Source organism: Neopelma chrysocephalum, unplaced genomic scaffold (assembly GCF_003984885.1).
Source record: "Neopelma chrysocephalum unplaced genomic scaffold, ASM398488v2 Primary Assembly neopelma1_68, whole genome shotgun sequence".
NCBI classification, from domain to species: domain Eukaryota; kingdom Metazoa; phylum Chordata; class Aves; order Passeriformes; family Pipridae; genus Neopelma; species Neopelma chrysocephalum.
Window position 1 is genome coordinate 5,531,798 of NW_020897727.1, and position 22,204 is coordinate 5,554,001.

At 60.4% G+C, this 22,204-nt stretch overlaps 6 protein-coding genes across 8 annotated transcripts; 4 read left to right on the forward strand and 2 right to left on the reverse strand.

Moving 5' to 3' along the window:
- Positions 1-2,845: 2,845 nt before the first annotated feature.
- TERF2 (telomeric repeat binding factor 2) lies at positions 2,846-8,584 on the forward strand. Of its 3 annotated transcripts, none has more exons than XM_027685073.1 (10): positions 2,846-3,026; positions 3,112-3,207; positions 3,754-3,884; positions 4,080-4,166; positions 4,670-4,816; positions 5,024-5,439; positions 5,925-6,317; positions 6,803-6,888; positions 7,148-7,194; positions 7,661-8,584. In XM_027685073.1, exons 1-10 carry the CDS (start codon positions 2,846-2,848, stop codon positions 7,817-7,819), a joined length of 1,743 nt encoding a protein of 580 aa, XP_027540874.1. In that variant the 3' UTR covers positions 7,820-8,584. The 3 variants fall into 3 exon arrangements, with proteins under 3 accessions (XP_027540874.1, XP_027540875.1, XP_027540876.1); XM_027685074.1 differs by having other exon boundaries at positions 2,849-3,026; positions 3,706-3,884; XM_027685075.1 differs by having other exon boundaries at positions 2,849-3,026; positions 3,706-3,884; positions 6,081-6,317.
- Positions 8,585-8,736: 152 nt separating this feature from the next.
- Positions 8,737-11,366, forward strand: TMED6 (transmembrane p24 trafficking protein 6). The gene is made up of 4 exons (XM_027685081.1): positions 8,737-9,517; positions 10,302-10,428; positions 10,585-10,736; positions 10,893-11,366. The coding sequence occupies exons 1-4, from the start codon at positions 9,323-9,325 to the stop codon at positions 11,115-11,117; spliced, it is 699 nt and encodes a 232-aa protein (XP_027540882.1). The 5' UTR covers positions 8,737-9,322; the 3' UTR covers positions 11,118-11,366.
- A 278-nt stretch (positions 11,367-11,644) lies between these two features.
- NIP7 (NIP7, nucleolar pre-rRNA processing protein) lies at positions 11,645-13,130 on the reverse strand. Its single transcript, XM_027685082.1, has 5 exons — positions 13,023-13,130; positions 12,525-12,611; positions 12,309-12,447; positions 12,080-12,220; positions 11,645-11,999 (listed from the first exon to the last, which is right to left on the reverse strand). The coding sequence occupies exons 1-5, from the start codon at positions 13,076-13,078 to the stop codon at positions 11,880-11,882; spliced, it is 543 nt and encodes a 180-aa protein (XP_027540883.1). The 5' UTR covers positions 13,079-13,130; the 3' UTR covers positions 11,645-11,879.
- A 28-nt stretch (positions 13,131-13,158) lies between these two features.
- On the forward strand, positions 13,159-15,841 carry COG8 (component of oligomeric golgi complex 8). The gene is made up of 5 exons (XM_027684905.1): positions 13,159-13,475; positions 13,793-14,000; positions 14,123-14,941; positions 15,265-15,433; positions 15,590-15,841. Exons 1-5 carry the CDS (start codon positions 13,159-13,161, stop codon positions 15,814-15,816), a joined length of 1,740 nt encoding a protein of 579 aa, XP_027540706.1. The 3' UTR covers positions 15,817-15,841.
- A 49-nt stretch (positions 15,842-15,890) lies between these two features.
- PDF (peptide deformylase, mitochondrial) lies at positions 15,891-17,188 on the forward strand. The gene is made up of 2 exons (XM_027685080.1): positions 15,891-16,559; positions 16,879-17,188. Exons 1-2 carry the CDS (start codon positions 15,902-15,904, stop codon positions 17,034-17,036), a joined length of 816 nt encoding a protein of 271 aa, XP_027540881.1. The 5' UTR covers positions 15,891-15,901; the 3' UTR covers positions 17,037-17,188.
- Positions 17,189-17,649: 461 nt separating this feature from the next.
- On the reverse strand, positions 17,650-21,527 carry VPS4A (vacuolar protein sorting 4 homolog A). The gene is made up of 11 exons (XM_027685079.1): positions 21,419-21,527; positions 21,003-21,114; positions 20,765-20,912; positions 20,592-20,653; positions 20,239-20,358; positions 19,961-20,117; positions 19,142-19,290; positions 18,945-19,026; positions 18,639-18,858; positions 18,394-18,534; positions 17,650-18,060 (listed from the first exon to the last, which is right to left on the reverse strand). Exons 1-11 carry the CDS (start codon positions 21,437-21,439, stop codon positions 17,959-17,961), a joined length of 1,314 nt encoding a protein of 437 aa, XP_027540880.1. The 5' UTR covers positions 21,440-21,527; the 3' UTR covers positions 17,650-17,958.
- Between the last annotated feature and the right edge of the window lie 677 nt (positions 21,528-22,204).

The following is a 22,204-nucleotide window of genomic DNA, read 5'->3' on the forward strand; positions in this document are numbered from 1 at the left end:
ATAGGGTTCGGATTCCCGTGGGAACAGCTTTTCCACTGCTCCTTTTGTTTTGGTTCTTCCTGTGTGTGTATAAAAAAGATGTCATCTCACGGGTCTTTAAACTGAGCCAGTGGAGGAGCAGCACATCTACAGCTCCTGATTTTTACCAGTTTCTAAAGCAAAGTTCACATGCAGGTCTGATGTGAGGTGCCGAACAATTCTCCCTCCAGCCACTTTGAACAGGCTCAGGGACCCGAGTAACTTGTGAGCCTGGTGGTTTTCCTTTATGAACTGGCATTTGTGGAATTTATTTCCTTGCCCTTGCAGCACAGGTACAAGGCTGGGCAGTGGGTGTTTGTTTAACAACTGCTGAGGAGGCAGAAACGCTGAGCTGTCAGTGCTAAACTGTGACCAGCACTGGCTTAAGTTAAGGATGTGTGCAGGGAGAGTCTGATGGGCTCCCTGCTGGGCAGGCTGCTAAGATCCCTCTGGATTTTAAAGGGAGCTCAAGTGAAGTGCCTGTACCTGCTGCCACTGAGCTGGGATCTCTGTGGAAATGAGACATCCCTAATGCTGCAGTTCAGGAGATGTGGCAGCTCCAGGATGTTTCCCTATCCGTGCCGTGTGTCCACATCTTGTACAAAGACAGGGTGGCTGCCTGCAGGTCCAGGCTATGTGTCACAAGCCTGCCAGGTCACTCTAGTTGGAGAGAAAGGTATTTTATATTATTGGAGGGAAAGAAATGGCTCCAGTGGTGCCACAGCTTCTCTTGGCAACCTGTGCCAGGGCCTCACCCCCCTGGGTACAGTAGCTGGTTTGCTCCTGCATCCTGGCTTTCCAGGCACAGCAGTGACACAGTTAACGATGGTGGTACCCAAGGAGCTCTCTATGGATTCACTGGGACCAGAACTCTGGCCCTGCTCTCCCTCCCCACCACCAGGCCCAGACACAGGTCCGAGATGTGCTGTGTCTGTGGAGAGCAAAACCTTGGGGGCAGGGGCTGCTGTCCGGCCTGGAGCTCTAGCAGAGCATGGTGACCAGGGCCTCATGACTTTCCTGTCCTGTTTCCCACTGTAACTCATCCAGAAGGATGTGACAGGCACGAGACCGCGGCAACGTGCAGATCCTGTTCCCTGGAAAGTTTTCTTTCATCTGTAATCACTTAATCAAAAGCCATAAATCAGTGAGGGAAGGCTCAAATGCACAAGCATGGCTGCAATTTGTGCTTTCCTGCCCAGTGTTTTGTTTGGCATGTGGAACTCCAAAACTTTTCCTGAAAAAGTGATGATGACACTGCGGGAGGATTTGTGAAACTGAACAGTGAGGCCACTTGCATTCCAGGTCCAATTCCATCATCCCTGCTTCCTTTTCTTTCATTGTAAAAGATTCAGGGAGCAAACCAGTGGGTGTATTTACTCTGGAATTCACCATTCCAGGCTGGTTTTCCACTCTTGGGTGCTGTTAACACACCATTGGCCCAGGCAGGCCCCTGTCACCTCCTCCTGCATCTTGTGACAGAGAAAGAGCAAACCCACTCTGCCCGTGACAATTCCACATGGAAAACCATTTGACCCAAAGCACGGTGCTGTCACCTCCCCTCAGCCCAGGAAGGTGCCGTGGGTATTGCTCCCACATCCTTCTGAACACCCTCCACCACATTCCGAGTTCAGCTGGGCCGTGTCTTGCTCCAACCTCACTCCCCAGGGCAGCCACCCTGCCCCAGGTGACCCTTCTCCCTCCCAGTAATTATTTTTACCTCCCTTTGTTTGCCAATAAAAATCCCTCCCAGTTTTACAGTTTTCCATCTGACACATGGATTTTTCCCTGTGTCCGTTTCCTCCTCCCCTGGCCAGGGTGGAGGGAAGGGAGGATCCCAGATCACCTCATGCCAGAGGAATTTTCACGTGCTTTTCCACCTCAGGTGAGAGCCCCCAGAACAGTGTCAGGATTCCCAGGGCCAAAGAGACACCCCAGAGTGGCAGAGAACTACCCTGTAATCCCAAGGACCTGCTTGCCAGAACCTTCGCCTGCGGGCACCGGTTCTGCTTGGGAATCACTCAGTGGGATCACTGTGAAAATAGGACTTCTGATTTGTTACCCAAACTCTGAGAGACTGTGGGATGGTCTCTGCCCCAAAATCCTGCCCCAGGGACCTGGTTTGCTGTGCCAGGTGAGGTGAGGGGGATTGGCAAGTGGCTGGAGCACAGGGAACAGGAATTTGTGGGAACATCCCTGCTATTCGAAAGACCAGAATAAAGGGAAAACCCCAGATAAAAGTACAAAATAACAATTCCTGTGTAACACTTGGAGGGTTCTGCCACGCTTGCCAATGAAGGTCTGGCTCAAGCTGTAACATCCCGGGTCGGATGTGGTGCTCCCTGTCCCCTGCCCTGAGGTGCAGCCAGTGCAGTGTCTGTCCCCGTTCCTGCCGGGAATGCCGAGCAGCAGCTCCGTGGGGATGGCCCACCCTTCGGAACACACCTGGCTCTGCTCCCCGTGTCCATGCTGGCAGGGTGGCACTGGCTGCTCTGGTGACACGAATTTAACACACCTGGGCCTGGCCAGGTGAGGCTCACTTGGGGGTCTCAGCACTTACAGGTGGGTACTTGCCTGCTGTCGATCCTGCTGGATGGGCAGTGGGACATCCTGAGCCCAAGGGACATGGCTGTGCCCCTTTCCGCAGTTCCCTCCCCGCCCAACAGAGGGCGCCCTGCCCTTCTCGGCGTGGCCGGCGCGGTGCACGCCGGGAGCTGTAGGCGGTGCTGGCGCGGTGCACGCCGGGAGCTGTAGGCCGTGCTGGCGCGGTGCGCCGGGAGCTGTGGGCGGTGCTGGTGGTCGCACGTCCGGTGCGTCAGTTCCTGGCGGGATGGCGGCGCGGCGGGGGCGGGCAGCGCGGCGGGAGCAGTTCCCGGGCCCGCCCGGGATGGCGGCGCTGCGCGAGGAGACCGTGAACGGCTGGGTCCTGCAATTCTACTTCCACCGCGCCATGGAGGCCTATCGCTCCGGGCGCCACCGCGAATTCCGCCAGCTCCGCGATATCATGCAGGGTGCGGGGGGCGGGGTCGGCCCGGGCGGGGGGCGCGGGGCGGCCGCACCGCGCTGCACTGTCCTCACCTGCCTCTCGTCCCACAGCGCTGCTCGTGCGACCCCTGGACAAGGAGCCGGCGGTGGCCCAGATGCTGCGGATAATGCAGCTGCTGTCGCGGGTCGAGGAGGGCGAGAACCTCGGTAGGTGCCTGGCCTTTCTCGCGAGCCCCGCTGCGTGCCCTGGGCTGTGTCCATGCCCCTGCGGCTCCTGGAGCAGTGTCCCTGTGCAGGGCAGAGCTCGGGGCTGTGTCTGTGCCCCTGCGCTGCCCTGAGCCTGTGGGGCTGTGGGGGCTCTCCCTGGGGGTAAGGGGCAGCTGTTCGTGCCTGTCTCTCGCCGCTGGGGCCAAGAGCAGCATCCGTAGTGCTCCAGGGCTGGCTCACACCAGCCTGTTGACTCCTGTTCAGCTTTGGAGCTTCTAAATTGCTCTTATGGGTCAGTGCTGGGCACCTGGGAAGTTCTCAGGTGGTGCTTCCGGAGCTTTCCATGGCTTGGGGAATATCCCCTTTGGGGCAGGGGAAGATTGCTGTTTAGATACTGGGCAGGGCCTCATCTTCAGCCTCAGTAGCCCTGGGATTTGTAAGCAGCCTGTGCAGGTGTAGAGCTCCCACCTGTGCAGGTGTATAACCAGCTCTCTGCAGGGAAGCACCGTGAGCCCTCCCCAACCCCCTGGATGACAATTCTTGTAGATTGTACCTTCGACAAGGAGTCGGAGCTGACCCCGCTTGAGTCGGCCCTCGCTGTCCTGGAGCTCGTCCACAAGGAATTCTCCATGCCAGAGAAGACAATGGAGACTGTGCAGAAAATGGTGAAGGAAGCTGTAAGAACTTTTTCTTCCTCAAGAAATGCTTTGTGCAGCTTTTACCTTGGAAAGGTCCTGTGTGGATGATGGTGGGAGCTTCCTTACTTGTGGGATTCCCTCGTTAGCTACAAACTCGTGTCCACAGTGATGTGTAAGTTGGCTCTGAGCTGTTTCCTTTGCCCTGCTCTAAACTGTCCTTGTTTCCCTCTACAGGCTGTTATTGTCTGCATCAAAAACAAAGAGTTTGATAAAGCTTCCAAAATTGTCAAGAGGCACATGGGGAAGGATCCCAAGAACCAGGTGAGTATGTGTTCAAATAAAGTGGGAGTTGCCTGATGTATCCTGGGTGATGTTTGGGGGGATCTGATGTGCCCTGGGGTGAGGATGCCAAAATGGAAACAGTCCTCCTGGAGTGATGGACCCTCAGTGTTGCACATTTAGACTATCACCTTGGAGCCCCCTGTGTGACTCATTTTTCCTCCATGGGTCTTCCAAGGATCCCCATTTATCCCTTGATGAGCCTCAAACTCGCATCTAGAGCTGGTTCTGGGGGCAGCAGGAGTTCCCATTCCTGTTTCTGCAGGCACTGGCGTGCTTGGGCACTGGAGGCAAGGGGAATTCCTGAAATAAGGTGGCTCTGCTGTTTTTCTGTTCCTCTGGCCTTTTCCCAGCCTCATTGCAGTGTTAATTGGTTGTGCCTGGAGAAAGGCAAACAGGAAAGGCCCAGATCCTTTCTGTGGTTGTCATTGTTCCCCTTGTCCCTGTGCAGTGTTCTTACTGGATTCTACTATTCCCTCCCCTAGAAAAAGAGGAACGAGTGGCTGGCTGTCATCCGGGAGAAGAATCTCTCTCATCCAAAGGTCAAAAACTTCTCCTACAAAAACTTCCAGCAGAGCATGTTTGAGTTCCTGAAGATCTATGTGGACGACTCGGAGCCGCTGCTGCTGACAGTGCGTGTCCACCCCAGTTCCCTGGAGCTGAAGTGCCCAATTAGCAGAGAGTTAAATCCAGAATACTTTAAATTCAGTCCATCCCTAGAAGATCTATATGGTTGAACATGTTTTTCTATCCATGAAATGCCTTTGGGAGGGGATAAAATGGGATGGGAGCAGGAGGAATCACCTCTATAACAGTGCTGTGCTTTTTCTCTCTCCAAGGTAATGAAAAAGACTTTGAATTTGGAACACATCGATGAACCAAAATCCTTGTCAGTGACTCCCAAGTCTGCAGATGGGCCAAAGGACCAGACAGCAGCTCCAGAGGCCTCGGGAAGGGCAGAGGGTCCCACCGGAGCCCCAGAGCCTGCAGGAGCAGCAGAAGAGCCAGAGGGAGCTGCCAGCCCTGCAGAAAGGGCAGCACATCCCTCAGTGGCTCCAGAGGCCATGGAAGGAGGCAGTGGCCCTGCAGCAGCTCCAGAACCTATGGAAGTAGCCACTGACCCAGCAGCAACTCCTGATCATTTAACAGCAGAGCTTGATGTACTGAAGGATACTCCAGAGCCTGTGGAAATAGCTAAAGAACCAGCAGCAGTAACTGCAGAACTCCCAGGAGTGTCCACCAGGGACTCAGAAAGGTGGGCAGGGTAGTCTGCCCCTGGACTGTGGATGAAGTGTGGCCACAGTTCTCTTCCATGGAGTAATCCCCTGTGTCCAGGCAGCTCCTAACTCCCCAAATGCCAACCAGGCCAGCCCAAAGGTGTTGGTGCAGGACTGCGGATCCCAGGAAAAGTGTTGAGGTGGTTTGGTTGCTGTTGTGACCAGGGAGGGGGGCAGTGGCTACGGGAGGTTTGCTCCCGTGGAGCAGAGCTGGAATCCCTGTGGTTCAGCCCTTAGTTGGGAATAGTAGGGCAGCAGTGGAGCATGGACATGTGTTCTCCAAACCTGCTTCCTGGGACACTGCACTGTTTAGGAGGGCGGACAGGCGGGTTGGGAATTCCTCTTCCTCGGAGTCCATAGGGCAGGTGTGGGGGGTCCCAGCAGAGGGAGAGGCCGGATTTTGGGGCAGCGGAGCTCCCGTGGTGGTTTCTCTACAACCTGCTCGGTTGTGTTTATTTTGTAGGCAGCCCCCCGGAGCTGTAACCTCGTGTGGGATTTCTGTTCTGAGAGAAGCTTTCAAGATCCTGTCGGACTCCCGGGACTCTGATGCACTCTTCACCAAACTGGATGAAACAGACTTTACCTTCCCCAAGCAACTGTCTCCTTCTGTATCCCACAGAACCAAGAGACGGCAAGAAGTGGAGAATCAAGATTCTGAGATCTCAGACCCTCCTGAAACACCCCATAAGGGCAAACGCTTGTTCACCATAAGCAAACTGGTAATGGAGACAGACAACCAGTCCAGCAAGTCGAGTGAGAGCCCCGACTCTTCCCAGGAGCCCGTGGTCTCTTCTGCCTCCAGACCCAGACCTGTTCAGAAATTGCATGGCCAGCCAGTGACTACTGAGAGTGCCAAGTATGGAGCCCCTGTCTTGTGGTATAGTCTGCTCTGCCCCCACTCTTGTCTTGCAGCTGATGTCAGTAGCGTTAGCTCCAACTTCTTGCTCTTTAACCCAAAGTGACAGTATTGACCTTGTCCACCAGCTCACGTGGGACTGGGCACAGCAAACTCTCTCTTGTCCTCACATTTGGCTTTAAAATTAATTATGGGTTAATGGAGAGGAGAAAACAATCCAGCTCCCACTGGCAGTGAGGTGCTGAAGGTAATCCTAGCAGGTGATTCCAGTGCAGGTAACATGCATTCCTCTGCACTTTTCCCAGCTTCAGCATAACTGGCTAGAGTTTGTAGGAACATCCTGTGGAACAGGTTAAACTCTGCTTCCCACCTCTTGAGAAACACAATGGCCGCAGGCTGGCTCTCTGTGCTGGGTGGCCCTGCACCTCTTCCCCCAAACCCTTCTCCTGAGCCAGTAGCCAGAGTAAATCCTCATCTGCTTTCAGGTCCTTCCAGGGAAGGTGGAACAGCTCCCGTGGTGTGGAAGAAAAGGACAGTTGGAGTGAGGAGGATGACCTCTTCTCAGATGCAGGTAAGAACAGAGTCCCCTGGCAGGGGTTACCTGGTGCTAATCCTGGCTTGGGGGTCACTCACAGGGGTCTTGCTACCAAGGGTGACTGAATTTTGAAACCAGAAATCCAGTAGAAAGGCTGGGAGAAAGGAACTGGGGTTTGTTGCCTGTCATGGGGTGCTCTGACTGCACAGCTCAGCAGTTAAGCCTGAGGCAGCCTTTCAAGGAGATCTGTACCTCCCAAATTATGGGGTATGTAACCCTCTTCCTTGTTTTCCAGCATCAGTTGGGACAAACAACACCACAGTATTCAGCTCCAAAAAACAGGTATGTAAAGCCCTAGGTGCTTCCAGCAGGGCCTGAAACGGGGCTGTGTCTGTACAGTCTGTGGTAAAACAGCCCCGTTTGGAAGTTGGCTGGAGCTGGGCACCAGAAATGTGCCTCAGGTACCTTTGCCTTGACACCTCAGAGCCAGGTTTGCCAAATGCCCCTTGTGCTGGAGGGATTTAGAGCCTTGTTCAGGTGAGGGACACATGTCTGGCAGCTGTTACCTGGAAAAAGGTCCCAAGGCTGGTGCCATGAGGAACTCTCCCCCTGAGCCATAGGAAGGCAGCTGCTGGCCCTTGTGCTGCTGCACTGTATCTGTAGTGCTGGAGTGTTGTGTGTGCAGCTGCCAGGACCTGTCTGCCTTCCCTGCCTGTCCTGGCACAGGGAAGGAACATGCCCGGAAGGAGCTGCAGCAGCTTCTCTGCTGTGCAGCTCTTCCCTGAACCTGCTCACCTGCTCTTTGTAGAAATGGACGATCCAGGAGAGCGAATGGATCAAGCAAGGTGTGAAGAAGTTTGGAGAGGGGAGATGGAAGGCCATTTGCCAGAAGTACCCGTTCCAGAACCGCACAGCAGTGATGATCAAGGACCGCTGGCGGACCATGAAGAAACAGGGAATCCTCTGAAGCTGGGAGCCCTGGGACATTCCATGCAAAAACCTCGTTTTGTTTTTTGGAAGCTGGACCAGAGTGCCAGCATGGGGAGACTGTCCCAGTATGGGGAACTCCTCTGGCACCCCAAAACCAGGACTGCCAGGAACCTTGTTCTCCAGCTGGAGCTGCAAAGATCAGTCTGCTGCAGGTGTTAGAGGCTGTGCAGCCTCTCTGCATGCGCTCAGAACTGCCTGGATGGAAATTTCCTTGTTCTCCTGACCACTGCAACCTCTGTGGGATGAGTCCCAGCTGGATTGCTCTGCTCAGGTACTGTCAATCAGCAGGATGATCCCTGTCTGATCTCTGAATCACTTTTTCACCCATTTGCCATCACTCCTTCGTAGGAGAGAGGTAGCACTGAGTCGCAGAGCTCCTGGGGGGAACAGGCATTTCTTTCTGCTTTGTAAATGACTAATTGTGAGGGGAAAAGCCTCCCTCCCAGCTCTGAGACTTTAGAACATTATTTTGTGTTTCAGTACTTAGAAATGTTGGTTGTTTCCATGTTAAAAGTTCCAGTTCTGGCTGACTTTGGCCATCTCTTCCTGACACTTTCCCCGGCAATGTCCTTCTACCATGTGCAATCCCTGTGAGCACATGAGCTCTGAGGGTGCTGCATGTTCCCGCCTTCAGCTGCCAAAGCTGGAATCCATGTCCAAACAGTTACTTGTAAAATAAAGTCCCTTTCTTTTGGATACCAAGAGTTTTAAAAAATAAACTCCCTTTCTTGTTGGATATCAAGAGTTGTAAAAAATAAAGTCCCTTTCTCGTTGGATATCAGGAGTTTGTGAAAGAGTAAATTTGTATCTTGTGGGTGGAAATGCAGCAGTATGGGGCACAGACTGCCCTAGGAATGTGGGGCTCCTTTTTCCCCTCTGAGGGTGTTGGGGCAGGAGCAGCACTGTCCTGTAGGTGTAGGTGGGAAACAGGAGTTTCTGGCTTAGATTTCTGTGGAGTAAGGGCAGAGGAGATAGAGGGGCATTTTCTAAACTTAGTTTTAGGATTCTCTGGCTATTTTCCAGCAGAGCCATGGCTGGGAGAACTCTGTCTGGGAACACCTGCTTCCCCCTCTGTCCTTCAGTCACAGGTGCTGCACAGAGTGTCCCTTGTCCCCCTGGCTGTGGCCATGCATTTCCCTCTCTGCCTGTAAATCCTTTCCCTGGGGCTGGAGCAGCCCTGGGCAGCAGGAGCACTGAGGCAGAGAGGCTCAATGTGGGCCAGTAATGGCCCATGTGAGACAATGCCAGTTGGTTGTGCCCTATTGGAAGGAGCTGTGTCCAGTTATGCCCTTCTCCAGGCTGGGCCCTGGGCAGCAGAGTGTCCCAGAGCTCCTGCTCCACATCAGGATCACCTTGAGCCGTGGAGCCTGTGCCGTGCTCCTCCTGGCACTGCAGAGCAGTTAATGATTACCCCCCAGCCACCTCGTCCTCCTCTGCCCTGCCCGGCAGGAGCAAGCGACGGAGCCCAGGGAGCACGAGGATGCTGCTGCTGCTGCTCTTGGCACTGCCAGGCCCCGCTGGCTGCCCCCGCACGGAGCCCCTGAGCGGGTCCAGCCCGGAGCCGCTGTTCCGCGGGGCCGATCGCTACAACTTCGCCGTCGTCATCCCCGGCGGCGCCGTGGAGTGCTTCTGGCAGTTCTCGCACCAGGGCGGCAACTTCTTCTTCAGCTACGAGGTGAGTCTTGGGAGACGTGTCCTCGAAAGCTGCTGACATAGTCAGGGCATGGCTGTGCTGGATCAGTCGCATGTAGCAGGTCCTGTGGCACACCACCCCTCAGGGCTGTGCCTTTTCTATGCAATATCATGGAATAGTTTGGGTGGGAAGGGACCTTAAAGCTCATCCCATTCCACCCCGTGCCATGGGCAGTTCCACCTTCCACTAGATCAGGTTGCTCCAAGCCCCATCCAACCTGACCTTGGACACTTCCAGGGATGGGGCAGCCACAGCTTCTCTGGGCAGCCTTTGGCCTGCCAAGGCCTCACTATCCTCACAGGAAAGAATTTCTTCCCAATATCTAATCTAATCTCTATCCATCATCAATCCCATGTATTTTTCTCAATAGCTGGTTTAAAACCACGAAGTGGTGCTGGGAGCTCTGGACATGGTGCCTGAGCACCCCGAGCTCACTCGCAGAGAGCTGTGGGGTGTCCTGGCACTGTGGGGAGCTCTGCCCTTCGCTGTCTGGCCGGACGCTGTGGCACAAGCTGAAGGTCTCAGCACAGTGTGTCCCCATGCTCTGTCCCCTTCCTGCAGGGAAACTCCAGCCCTTTTATCTCCTGTTTACACTAGGTTGGCTGAAGGAGAGCCAGGGCATGGCTGTGCCTGGAGCTGGCACCTTCCCCTCTGCTCTGCACTTGGCAGAGCAGCCCCCCAGGAACATGGCCTTGGGGCTCAGCACAGCTCCATCCCCAACACACCAGTGGCCCACAAATTCCCTTAGGGTGTTCTCTGCCTCCAGGTCCAGCGGGCAACGGGGATCGGCAACACCAGGAACATCTTGGTCACGGCGAGTGACCCCAATGGCTTCCGGCTTGGAATCTCCCAGGATGTGAGAGGGCAGATCAACTTCCTCACCAAGGACACAGGTTCCCCCCTGTCCTGGCCCCTGCAGCAGCTCCAAGCTTTCCTGAGTGCTGATTGCTCCCAGACGGGATGGATGAGGGTCGAGCACTGGGGATGTGTCTGCCTGGTGCCCTTCTACCCATGGACCAACAACTAACAACCCTCATTTCTCTCTGCAGGTTTCTACGAGCTGTGCCTGGACAACCAGCAAAACCACTTTGGCTTCATGCAGGTGTATCTCAACTTTGGTGTCTACTACGACGACTTCAACATGGAACACAAGCAGCCTGTGGAGAAGAAGGAGCTGAATGACACGCTGGAGGCAATCACGGTGAGGGTCAGGGTGGCCATGGGGTGTCCCAGCACAGGGGTAATGGGCACGTCCTGCCCAGGGGACCGAGAAGGGTGTTTGCTCTGGCTGAGCTGCTGCTGAATTCAGCACTGAGCCCAGCAGGCAGCTCTGAGCGCGGTTCTGCCTCTCCTGCAGATCAGCATCCAGAGGCTGCAGATCCACACCTTCCACATGTGGCGTTTCTACAACTTTGCCCGGATGCGAAAAGGGGCGGACTCCTTCCTTCTGGAGTCCAACTACAACTACGTCAACTGGTGGTCGATGGCCCAGAGCTGTGTCATCGTCCTCTCCGGGGTGCTGCAGCTCTACTTCCTCAAGCGCCTCTTCCATACACAAACCTCTGGCAGCCAGAAGTGCTAGAACAGGGCAGGGCTGTGGCTGCCAGTGCCTGGTGACCCCGCTGTGGAGTGGGAGGGAAGGCCAGATCCTGCTTCCAGGAAGAGCTTGGAGAGTTCCCCTCACTCCTGCCTCCAGCTCTAGCCCTGAAATCACTCCCAGAGAAGCTAAGCACCACACTGTCACCTGAACTTTGTGTGGCAGAAGTGTTTGTCACATCCCTGCCCATCATTAGTGTCCCACTGGGCCTTTTCTACCAGACTCCCAATAAAGGAACCTCTGGCACATTCTGGGAAACGATCACTGCCTGTTGCTGCTGTCCAGCTTCTGTGAGCCCAGGGGCAGTTGCCTGCCCATCTCCCCCTCCCTGAACCTCAGCCCAGGGCTGTAAGCTTCCTCCTGAGATTCCCCCTGGCCTCATCCATCCCCCAAACATGTCGCTTCCCCTCTCTAGAGTTGCACCCCAGTGCACTGTGCTGCCCCAGGAGAGTAGAGAACCGCAGGAGGGGCAAAGGTTGAACCCCCTGAGGCTCCGCACCAGACAACAGGCACTGGGAAAAGGAAGAGGCTTTAGCTTTATGTGACAAGGCTGGTGCAGAGGCACCTTCCCCCATGCTGGCAGCAGCCCCCCCAGGGCTGTGGGGCTGTGTACTGGCAGCTCCCCCCCTCTCCATCCCATTTGGGGTGGGCTCCCTGTGGCTCCCCACACCCACAGTCCAGGACAAGGTCCATACTGCTCAGGAACACTTGCAGGGCATGCAGGTCCCTTCAGGTCCCTGGAATCCTTTAGGTCAGCGTGTCCTCATTCCGCACATACTCTCCAACATCAGCTTGGTGGAACACCACGATGGCCAAGGGATCCACCTTCCGGCACTCCTGTGTGGACTTGGCAGCCACCCCAAAGCCCTGGCAGGATAAAGGGGGGTGAGAGAGAGTTTTCCCACCCTGTACCCACCCCACAGCCGTGGCAGGCACCGGGTGCTCACCAGCGGGACGTCGGCCATGGAATACACCACCACGCCCTGGTACTGCGCCGTGTTCTCCGTGATGCGGCCCAGCCCCGACTTCAGCACATGGTTCCCATAGAGGAAGGATTGCTCTGAGCCAGGCTTCACCCACACCTTGTACTGGAAGAGAGGGCAGAGTGGTGAGGGGCTGGGGGCTGCCGGGGGGGGCTGGCACGGGCTGGGGGTGGCTGGAGGGGCTGTGTCCCACCTTGGCATAGGGTGCAAGGAAGTCCAGGGCCGTGACACTGAGCCGGAATTTCTGGGACTTGGTGAACTTCCCGAAGCAGGTGCCTGGGGCTACCAGGCTGTCCCGGGGGATGCTGGCCGCCAGCTTCAGCAACTTCTCACTGCGGGAGCAGGGTAATGCTGAGGGGCTGCGGGGCCGCCGCCCCGCGCGGGCTGCCCCCGCGCCCCCGGGGCTCACCTGAGGTAGTACACGCGGTCCCGGTGCAGGCGAAAGCAGTAGGTGCCATCGGGCCGGTCCACCAGCAGCTGGATGTTCTCACCGATGCTGCGGGGACGGACCCCATGAGCACGGCCCGACTCCGGCCCCTCCTGCCACGGCCCCTCCGGTCCCCGGTGCCCGTTCCCTCCCCGTGCCCGGCCCCCCCAGGTTCCAGCCCTCCCGGTCCCCAGGTCAGTCCAGGTCCCGCCCCTCCCATTCCCTCGCCGGTCCGCTGTACCCATCCCACCCGATCCCCATCCCCTTTCGGTGCCTGGTCCCGCCCGATACCCGGTGCCCATCCCCTCCTCGGTCCCCGCCGGTGTCCATCCCGTCCCCGAGCCCGGTCACGGGCCCAGCCCTCCCAGTCCCCGGTCCAGCCAACCCATCCCTCCCGGTCCCCGTGTCGCTCCCGGTCCCAGCGGCCCATCCCTCCCGGTCCCTCCCCGGTCCACCCCTCCCGGTGTCCCGGTCCCTCACTATTTCCCGAGCTTCTCGAACACCGCCCGCGTCTCCGCCTCCGTGAGCGGCCGCATCTCCCGCCGGGCGCACGCGGGGCGGCGGGGCCGGAAGGGCCGTGCCCGGAACCGGTGGTGACGTGGCGGGGCCGGCGGCGATGGCGGCGGCGGCGGAGGAGGCGCGGCTGCTGGCCTGGCTGCGCGGCCCGGCCGCGGGGCCCGCCGGCCCCGAGCTCGCCGCCTACGTGTCGGAGCTGGCGGCGCTGGGGCTGGCGGAGCTGGGCCGGGAGCCGGCGCGGCTCGCGGCGGAGCGGGAGCGGGTCGGGGCCGAGACGCGCCGCCTCGCCTTCGAGCACTACCGCGCCTTCATCCGCTCCGCGGAGTGCACCGGCCGCGCCGGCCGCGGCTTTGGCGGCATCGAGAGCCGCCTCGGCAGCCTGCTGGAGCGGCTGCCCGCGCTGCAGGACGCCTGCCGGTGCGGGACGGGCATCGGGGGGGACGGGAGGACCGGGGCGGGGAAGGCGCGGGTGTAAATGGGGACAGGAGGGACCAGGGATGGGATGAGGCTGGGGCAGGGTCTGCGGGAGTAGGAGCGGCCCTGGGCAGGGGAGGGTGGGTGGGGGGCTGCGAGGGATCCCGTGCTGAGCCCAGTAAGGGCCGGGACTGGGCTGGGCTGGAGGCAGTGCTGGGGGGCCCCTGGGCAGCTCTGGGAGCGGCTGGTGTGGGTGGGAGGGTCCCGAGGTCCACCCGCTGCAGGGAGGACCCTCCTGCTGATGCCATGTCGACCCCCAGGACCTTCATGCGCGATGCTGAGGCGATCGCCTGCAGCCGGCGGATGAACAGCCTGACCCTGAACCGGCACACGGAGATCCTGGAGATCCTGGAGATCCCGCAGCTCATGGACACCTGTGTCCGCAATGGCTACTACGAGGAGGCACTGGAGCTTGCAGCCTACGTGCGCCGGCTGGAGAGGAAGCACAGCAGCATCCCTGTGATCCAGGTAAGCCCCACTCTGACCTGCCCCATAATCCAGGTGGGCCCTGTACTGTTCCTGCCCCAAGGTCCACGTAAGCCCCACTCTGCCCTACGCCAGTGCCCCCTCAGTGCTCTCTCCCTTCGCAGGGCATCGTGGAGGAGGTGCGCCAGTCTGCCCAGCTGATGCTGAACCAGCTGATCCAGCAGCTCCGCACCAACATCCCGCTGCCGGCCTGCCTGCGCGTCATCGGCTTCCTGCGGCGCATGGACGTGCTCACCGAGGCTGAGCTGCGCGTCAAGTTCCTGCAGGCGCGTGACGCGTGGCTGCGCTCCATCCAGGCCTCCATCCCTGACCACGACCCCTACGTGCACATCACCAAGACCATCGAGGCCTGCCGGGTGCACCTTTTCGACATCATCACCCAGTACCGCGCCATCTTCTCGGACGAGGAGCCACTGGTGCCAGCCGAGGGCACGGTGCCTGCCGAGGGGGCCATCTTCCACGGCTGGGTGCTCCAGAAGGTCTCTGAGTTCCTGCAGACACTGGAGCGCGACCTGGACCGTGGGGTCGGCAGCCGGCTGGACTCGCTGCTGGGGCAGTGCATGTACTTTGGGCTGTCCTTCAGCAGGGTGGGCGCGGATTTCCGCGGGCAGCTGGCCCCCCTCTTCCAGCGTGTGGCTGCTGATACCTTTAGGAAGGCAGTGGAGGAGGCAGTGGAGAAATTCCGGGAGGAGATGAATTCCTACACACTGATCTCTGCGCCAGCCGTGCTGGGGGGTGGCGCGGCAGTGCTGGTGCCCACGGCCCAGCCCGGGACACTGCAGCCCCCCATGGTGCTGCTGGACTTCCCTCCCCTTGCCTGTTTCCTCAATGGCCTCCTCGTTGCCTTCAACGACCTGCGGCTCTGCTGCCCCATCGCCCTGGCACAGGATGTCACTGCCTGTCTGGACAGTGCCCTTGGGGAGGTGAGTCTGGGGGATGGTGCTGGGACTTGTGCTGGGAGAACACGGGATGGGTTTGTCCTGGCCTGAGCGGGTTGGAAAAGCCTCTGAGATCGTCGAATCCAACCATTCCCCCAGCACTGCCAAGGCCACCACTAACCCATGTCCCCAGGTGCCACATCCGCATGGCTTTTAAAACCCCCCCAGAGCCAGCACAGGGGATGGGCACTGCACTGGTCCTGCCACACTGTGGCTGGTACAATCCAGGTGCCATTGTCCTTCTTGCCCACCTGGGCTCATGTTCAGCCACTGTCACTCCCAGGTGCCACCTTTGCCCCTCTCCCCAGGTGACCAAAACCATCCTGGCCTTCCACCGTGCGGAGGAGGCAGCTTTCAGTGGGCGGGAGCAGGAGCTCTTTGCCCAGTTCTGCACGGCCTTCCTGGAGGACCTGCTGCCTTACCTGAACCGCTGCCTCCAAGTGCTTTTTCCTCCATCGCAGATCGCACAGGCACTGGGTGAGATCCTGGGCTTTGGTTTTCATTATGGGGTGGTAGCTCTGTTCCCATCCATGGTTTTCCCCTGCAACATTCAGTGGGCCCTGCCCTGCTGCTGCCCCTCTATAGGGGTCCTGTTGCCTGCAGCCCCCCCAACTCCGCTCTCCCCTCTCCCAGGTGTCCCCCCCACCCAGCTGCAGCGTTTCGGCCGCCTGGGCCGCATCGACGTGGCCGCGCTCAGGGAGCCGCTGGCTTTCCTGCTTCCACCGGCACCAAGCGAGGAGGAGCCAGCCCAGGAGACCACCCTGTGCCCGGAGGGGGAAATCGCGACCGTGCCCACCGAGCCCCCGGAGAGTCCCCCCGAGGGGGCTGTGCTGCCAGGTGACCCAGTGGCCACGGGGTAGCCGGAGAGCGGCGCGGTCGGGCCGTGTCTCCTTGTGGCGGGGACCTGTCCCCCAGCCCAGCCCGTTCCCTGCCCGCGGCACCCCTATGCATGGGGCACACCCCCCCCGCACCGAGCACACCCTCCCCGTTTCCTGTGTGCACCGGGGCCGCCAGGGGGCGCTGTTCCGCCACTGGTGCGCGCGCACCCGGTGCTCGATGGCGGCGGCGCTGGGACGGGCGGTGGGACGGGCCCGCCCGGCCCTCCCGGTTCCCCCGTGCCGCGGGTGCGGGGACGGGGACGCGGCGGGCTGGGCCCGGCGGGAGCGCTCGTACTGGCGGGCGCTGCGGCGGCGGGTGCTGGGCCCGCCCGTGCCGCCCTTCGCCGCGCCGGTGCAGGTGGGAGCCCCGGTGCTGCGCGGCGCCGCCGCCGCCGTGGCCCCGGAGCAGCTGGGCGGCCCCGAGCTGCGGCGGCTGGCGGCGGCGCTGGCGGCGGGGCTGCGGGGTCGGCCGTGCCTGGGGCTGAGCGCCCCGCAGCTCGGGGTGCCGCTGCGGGTGTTCGCCGCCGAGCTGCCGCCCGACCGCTGCGCGCAGTACCCGGCGGCGCTGCGCCGCGCACACCGCATCGAGCCCTTCCCGCTCCGCCTGCTCGTCAACCCCGCGCTCCGTGTCCTCGACACCCGCCTCGTCACCGCCCCCGAGGGCTGCGCCAGCATCCACGGCTTCTCCGCCTACGTCCCGCGGCACTGGGCTGTCCACGTCTCCGGTACGGACCGACCCTCCCTGCACCGGGGTACTGCCCTGCCCTGTCCTGGGTGGGACATCTGCCACTCCCACCCACCACGGGCCCCCATTCTATCACATGTCCCCCCACACTCTCCCAGGTCCCCCTTTGTCCTATGGATCCCCCATGGGGATATACTCCACTCTCACATGGTCCCCCCATTCCCACACAATCTCCCCATTCTCTCATGGGTCCCTCCAATTTCACACAAGTCCCCTACTCTCACACGGGTCCCCCTTTTTGGCCCCCCAGTCAACCCCCCCAGTCCCATCAGCTCCCCAATAAGTTCCCCCGGCAGCAGGTGTGGACGAGCTCGGGGTGCCGGTGAGCTGGGAGGCGATAGGCTGGGCTGCCCGCATCATCCAGCACGAGATGGACCACCTGGACGGGATCCTCTACATCGACCGCATGGACCCCCGCACCTTCACCAACGTGGGCTGGATGGAGTTCATGGACTGACCCTGCTGTGCCCACCCCCAGCTGGCCCCTGTGTGCCCGGGGCCCCTCCGTGCAGTGGACCCTCTCTAACCCTGGAGAAAGAACCATCACGGAGCCACAGCCCAGGGGCTCCCACTCAGGTTTATTGCAGCCAATACAGACCTGTGGTCTCAGTGTGGCTCTGGCCCTTCCTGCCCACCAGCACCCTAGGCTCATGGTGGGGGGCAACTGGGGGTCCAGCCCATGCTCCCCTGGGCACTGGAAATCACTTCATGGGTCTAGGAAGAGCCTGCTGCCATGGCCGTGCTGGGGAAAGGTGAGGGAATCTCTCCCTCTGGGGCTTCTTTGGGGCACATGGGCACAGCATAAGGGGCACCTGGGTGGGGCTAGGGGGTCAGTGGGGCTGAGGGGAGCCCCTGGGGACATGGGTGGCTGGGTGGGTGTTATTGGCTGGTGGGCTGCTCCAAACAGCCCCTGCTGTAGGCACAAATCCCTGTCTGGGATGGCTGGAGCATGGGGAGCCCCACACACCCCTGGGGACAGGCAGAGACCTTGGCCCTGGGGCAGTGCATTTTGGGGGTGGGGGGCTGGGCTGGGCCCCCAGGTGTGGGCAGAGCCTTGGGGAGCATCCGGGTGCTGGCTGAAGCTTTTGGATTGTTTTTATTTTCATATAAACGAGACGAAACCCAAAGCAGCATTAATTTAAAAAATAAAAAAGAGCAAGAAGAAGAGTGGAGCGCAGCCAGAGGGGCACCCAGCTGCCCAGGCCATGCTCAGACCCCCACCCCGTAGTGTGAGCCCCCCGGGCTGTGTCCCCGCGCCTGCTGGGCGCTGCAGTGCGATGGGAGGGAGTGAGCGAAGATGAGTCGGTTTGGCACGCCCGGGGAGGGGGGGCAGAGCAGGGCCCGTGGCCGCCCCAACCCCACACCCCCCCATGCCCCCCTCAACCTTCCTGTCCAAAGTCCTCCGTGAATTTCTTCACCTTGAGGAGATCGTCAGCGTTGACGGTGGGGCGGGTGGTGGCCAGCGAGCGCAGCATGTCCGACTGCAATACAGGTGGAGGGGGCACACAGGTCAGACCAGGGGCATGGGTAGGGACTCCCCTGCCATGGCAGTGGGGCAGCTCTGCCCATGCTGGCACCTTTGCCCCGTGGCAGCAGCACTGGCTCTGCAGGTGGTAGCTGCCTGGAGGACCCAAGGCCCTTTCCTGGTACTCAGCTCTCTTTGGGGAGCTCACTAGGGGGTAGACTGGGGGGCTGTGCCCACTGCCTAGCCCTTGGCCTGGAGGAGGAACAGGGAACTGGTTGGGCCTGAGCCACAGCACTGTTGTGCTAGGCTGGGCAGGTGCCCAGCCCCGCGTTCCAGAGCTGATGCTCACCATGCAGACAATGGGCTCCATCAGCTTGTCACTGGGCACCTCCATCCAGGTCATCTCGGTGGCTCCAGGGTCACCGGGCGAGCACGGCGTCAGGAGATCATCCACGATGACGCCGGGGGTGGTGCGGGACGGGCCACGGACCTGCACAGAGCCACAGGCAGCTGGGACAGTGCTCAGGGCAGGACAGCAGCCGTGGGGCCCACCCCACCCTGGGGACCCCCCCTGAGCAGAGCAGCCCTGCTCACCTTCTTGAAGTGTGTGGCCGACTGCACCTTGCGCACAGGCTGCATGAGGGCGTCCCGCACAATGATGCTGATGTCGGCCCCTGAGTAGCCGTCGGTCTTGCGGGCGAGCTCCAGGATGTCAGCATCCTTCAGGGAGTGCGGGGTGTTGCCCAGGTGCAGCCGGAACATCTGGGCCCGCGCTGCTTCCTCGGGCAGCGGGATGTAGATTCGCTTCTCAAACCTGGGGGGGGAAGGGGTGAGCCCCACTGTGAGCCCGTGCCAGCCCTGCCGGGAGCTCGGGGGCTGGGAGCTGCATGTCCTGCTCACCTTCTCCTGATGGCTGAGTCCAGCACCCAGGGGATGTTGGTGGCACCCAGCACCAGGATCCCATCGCTGCTGTTCCCCACACCTGCAGGCAGACGGCTCAGACTAATCCCCAGGGGTTCTCAATCCCCAGCTTCTGCTAGCCCCATCTTGCTACCCCCACCACCCTCCCAGGACCCCCATCCCAGGACTCCACCCACCCTGCATCTGCACCAGGAACTCGGTCTTGATGCGCCGGGCTGCCTCGCTCTCGTTCTCATTGCGGGAGCCGCACAGTGAGTCCACCTCGTCAATGAAGATGATGGAGGGCTTGTGCTGCCTTGCCAGCTCAAACAGGTTCTTCACCAGCCTGGGAACAAAGCAGGGGATGGGTCCCCACTCAGGGACCCTCCCCAGCATCCAGCACCCATGGCAGCCCTGGGGTGAGGAGCCCCATTTTCCTCCTGCCCCAAAAACCCTGCACTGGCAGTAAGGCACAGCCCCTCAAGGGGCTCTGCTCTCCCCTGAGAACCTGCTCAGGATTAAAAGTAAGTATAAATATAGGATATTAGAAATTATTGTGTAGAGCTAAGTTTAATTGTAACTTGGTCACAGCTTGGCAGGGGTGGCCCCTGCTCAATGTTTCGTGTAGGTGAACTGTACATGAACTCTAAGCATGGATGGCTGAGCAGGGGAGGAAACAGACAGATGGGAAACTTTCAGATATGGCTGAGACCCTGGAGGGCCCCAAGACAGCCCCAGGCTAGAGGATGAGAATGGAGAAAGAGTCCAATGAGGTCTTAGAAGACCCCAGCCCACAAATCACCATTGGACCAAGAGGTGTGTGAAGATGGGGGGCACAGGCTGTGAGGGGATAGAGGCCCCAGGACTGCTTTGTTCAGAGTTTGCCTCTGGAGGAACCAGCTCCCAACACTTCTTAAACAGCCCCATTACTGGGGTTCACTGATGCTGGTGGTTCCTGCCCCAGCCCAGACCAGCCTGGAGCCAGCCTCAGCCCCACATCCCTGCTGCCAACTTACTTCTCACTCTCCCCCAGCCACTTGGACATCAGGTCAGAGGATGACACGGAGAAGAAGGTGGAGTTGTTGGCCTCGGTGGCCACAGCCTTGGCCAGGTAGGACTTGCCAGTGCCGGGCGGCCCAAAGAGCAGGATCCCGCGCCAGGGCGTGCGCTTCCCTGTGGCAGAGCCTGGCCTCAGGACACCCCGTCCCCGCACCTGGATCCACACTGGGATCACCCGGGGGGGAAGAGGGGATGTCAGCTCCTGCACAGCCCCTCCCCATTGCCACAGCCTCACCTGTGAACAGGTGTGGGAACTTGATGGGCAGGATCACAGCCTCCTTCAGGGCTTCCTTGGCTCCCTCCAGTCCGGCCACGTCACTCCACCGCACGTTGGGCTTCTCCATCATGATGGCACCTGTGAGGGGGCAGCTCTGCTCACACAGGCACCTAGAGCTGGCAGAGCCAGAGGCCCTGCCCCTCCCCACACCTCCCCTGGGCACAGCAACCAATTTGGGGGTGGCCAGACTGCAGCAACACACTCCTGGAACACAGTCCCACACCTGCTCTCCTTCCCACAGCCACCCCTGTGGTGGCCATCAGGGATTCCCTCCTCAACCCCAGCAGGTTGAGCCCAGTGTGGCCCCTCACCCATCAGCTGCTCCTGCAGCTTCTTCTTCTCGGGGTTCTCGCCCTCGCTGTCACTGTCACTCCTGGGGACAAGGGACAAGGATCAGGAGTGGGACGGGCCCTGGTGTGGCAGCAGGGCCCTGCCAGCTCCGTGGCCGCGCAGGGGGTCCCTCACCCCCCAGCCCCTCACGCACCCCTTGTTGTCATTCTGGGCCTCCTTGACCGGCCTCTTTCCGTGCTTGTCCTTGCTGCGAAGGTACTCCTTCAGCTTCTCCGCCCGGTCCAGGTACTGCACACACTTAGCTCGGATGCTCTCCTTGGCCTTGTCACTGTGAGCCTCATCTGCAGGGACCCCCAGGCGTCACCGTGAGCCCCCGGAGCCCCTCGAGCACCGGCGTCCCCGGAGCCCCCCGCCCCCGCGGCCGGTCTCACATTTGATGGCGTGCAGGAAGTATTCCACGGCGTGCTGGTACAGCCGCAGCGCCTCCTCGTAGTTCTTGGCCTTGTCCTCCTCGGTGGCTTTGGTGACCAGGTCGATGGCTTTCTGCGGGGGGGCAGCGCCGTGAGCACCGGGGGCGGGCCGGGGAGCCCCTCCCCACCGCCGGCACTGGGCCGGGACCGCCCGCACCCGGGCCCTTCCGCAGCGCCTCGCACCCTTCCCGCCGCGCCGGCACCGGCTCTCGGTAGGACGAGGCAGCTCCGGCAGGGCCGGGGACCGGGGCCGGGTGAGGCCTATCCCCGGCCGGCACGGCGCCGGGCCCGGTGCGGCCCGTCAGCCGTGGCGTGCAGAGGCCCGGCGCGGGGACGCGCGGGGGCGGCGCGGGCGGAGTCCCGTGGCCGGTCGGTACCTGCAGGGTGGACGTTGTCATCGCATCGCCCGGTGCGGCCGCTCCGGCGGCTCCGGGACGGCGGCGGCGGCAGCGGCGGCACCGACTGCGCCTGCGCCCCCTGGCGGCCCCGCCCTGCCCCGCGCCCCCTGGCGGCCCCGCCCGGCACTGCGCCCCCTGCCGGCCCCGCCCACCACGGGGCGTGGTACCGCATAACCACGCCCACCTGACATGTGACTCACCCCTGTTGGGGCGTGGTCTCGTGTAGGCCCGCCCACCGAGCACCCGCGTGCGCGCGCATCCGCCCTCAAAACCGGTGTGAGGGTTTGGAGGTGTGTTGTGGGGGTGTGCGTTCGATCGTGCGTCTTCATGTATGCATGTGTATGTGTTCGTGTGTGTCTGGGTTCACGTGTGCACATGCATGTTCGTGTGTGTGTGTACCCATAGACACAGACACACACACCTGGACACACACACACACACCCTGCACGTGTGTGCACTCACGGACACCCCCCAAAACTTTGTGTGTGTGTGTGTGTACTCACAGACATACACACACACAAACACACACAGACACCTGGACATTCACACACACTCTCCCCATGTATGAGCACCCACAGATGCACCCACAAACACCCCTATCCCAAACACTCAGAGTGTGTGTGGACATGTTTACACCCATGTACACACCCCTACACATGGACTCTGTGTGTGCTCATGTGTGTGTGTGTACATACCCACCATGCAGTTGCACCCATGTAACCCCCCCTCTGTGTCCCCCATGTGCACAACCCCACACTGTGCCCA

Excerpts from the sequence above, each read along its gene's own strand:
- TERF2 (XM_027685073.1), top strand. The coding sequence starts at position 2,846 with ATGGCGGCGCGGCGGGGGCGGGCAGCGCGGCGGGAGCAGTTCCCGGGC. Across the intron at positions 3,027-3,111 it reads GCTCCGCGATATCATGCAGG|CGCTGCTCGTGCGACCCCTG; the intron begins GTGCGGGGGGCG and ends CTCGTCCCACAG. Across the intron at positions 4,817-5,023 it reads CGGAGCCGCTGCTGCTGACA|GTAATGAAAAAGACTTTGAA; the intron begins GTGCGTGTCCAC and ends TCTCTCTCCAAG.
- TMED6 (XM_027685081.1), top strand. The coding sequence starts at position 9,323 with ATGCTGCTGCTGCTGCTCTTGGCACTGCCAGGCCCCGCTGGCTGCCCC. Across the intron at positions 10,429-10,584 it reads CTTCCTCACCAAGGACACAG|GTTTCTACGAGCTGTGCCTG; the intron begins GTTCCCCCCTGT and ends TTCTCTCTGCAG. Across the intron at positions 10,737-10,892 it reads ACACGCTGGAGGCAATCACG|ATCAGCATCCAGAGGCTGCA; the intron begins GTGAGGGTCAGG and ends CCTCTCCTGCAG.
- NIP7 (XM_027685082.1), bottom strand. The coding sequence starts at position 13,078 with ATGCGGCCGCTCACGGAGGCGGAGACGCGGGCGGTGTTCGAGAAGCTC. Across the intron at positions 12,448-12,524 it reads GACCGCGTGTACTACCTCAG|TGAGAAGTTGCTGAAGCTGG; the intron begins GTGAGCCCCGGG and ends CTGCTCCCGCAG. Across the intron at positions 12,221-12,308 it reads TCCTTGCACCCTATGCCAAG|TACAAGGTGTGGGTGAAGCC; the intron begins GTGGGACACAGC and ends CCTCTCTTCCAG.
- COG8 (XM_027684905.1), top strand. The coding sequence starts at position 13,159 with ATGGCGGCGGCGGCGGAGGAGGCGCGGCTGCTGGCCTGGCTGCGCGGC. Across the intron at positions 13,476-13,792 it reads GCGCTGCAGGACGCCTGCCG|GACCTTCATGCGCGATGCTG; the intron begins GTGCGGGACGGG and ends GTCGACCCCCAG. Across the intron at positions 14,942-15,264 it reads TGGACAGTGCCCTTGGGGAG|GTGACCAAAACCATCCTGGC; the intron begins GTGAGTCTGGGG and ends CCCTCTCCCCAG.
- PDF (XM_027685080.1), top strand. The coding sequence starts at position 15,902 with ATGCATGGGGCACACCCCCCCCGCACCGAGCACACCCTCCCCGTTTCC. Across the intron at positions 16,560-16,878 it reads CTGGGCTGTCCACGTCTCCG|GTGTGGACGAGCTCGGGGTG; the intron begins GTACGGACCGAC and ends CCCCGGCAGCAG.
- VPS4A (XM_027685079.1), bottom strand. The coding sequence starts at position 21,439 with ATGACAACGTCCACCCTGCAG. Across the intron at positions 20,913-21,002 it reads CTTCCTGCACGCCATCAAAT|ATGAGGCTCACAGTGACAAG; the intron begins GTGAGACCGGCC and ends GGGTCCCTGCAG. Across the intron at positions 20,359-20,591 it reads GCTGCAGGAGCAGCTGATGG|GTGCCATCATGATGGAGAAG; the intron begins GTGAGGGGCCAC and ends GCCCCCTCACAG.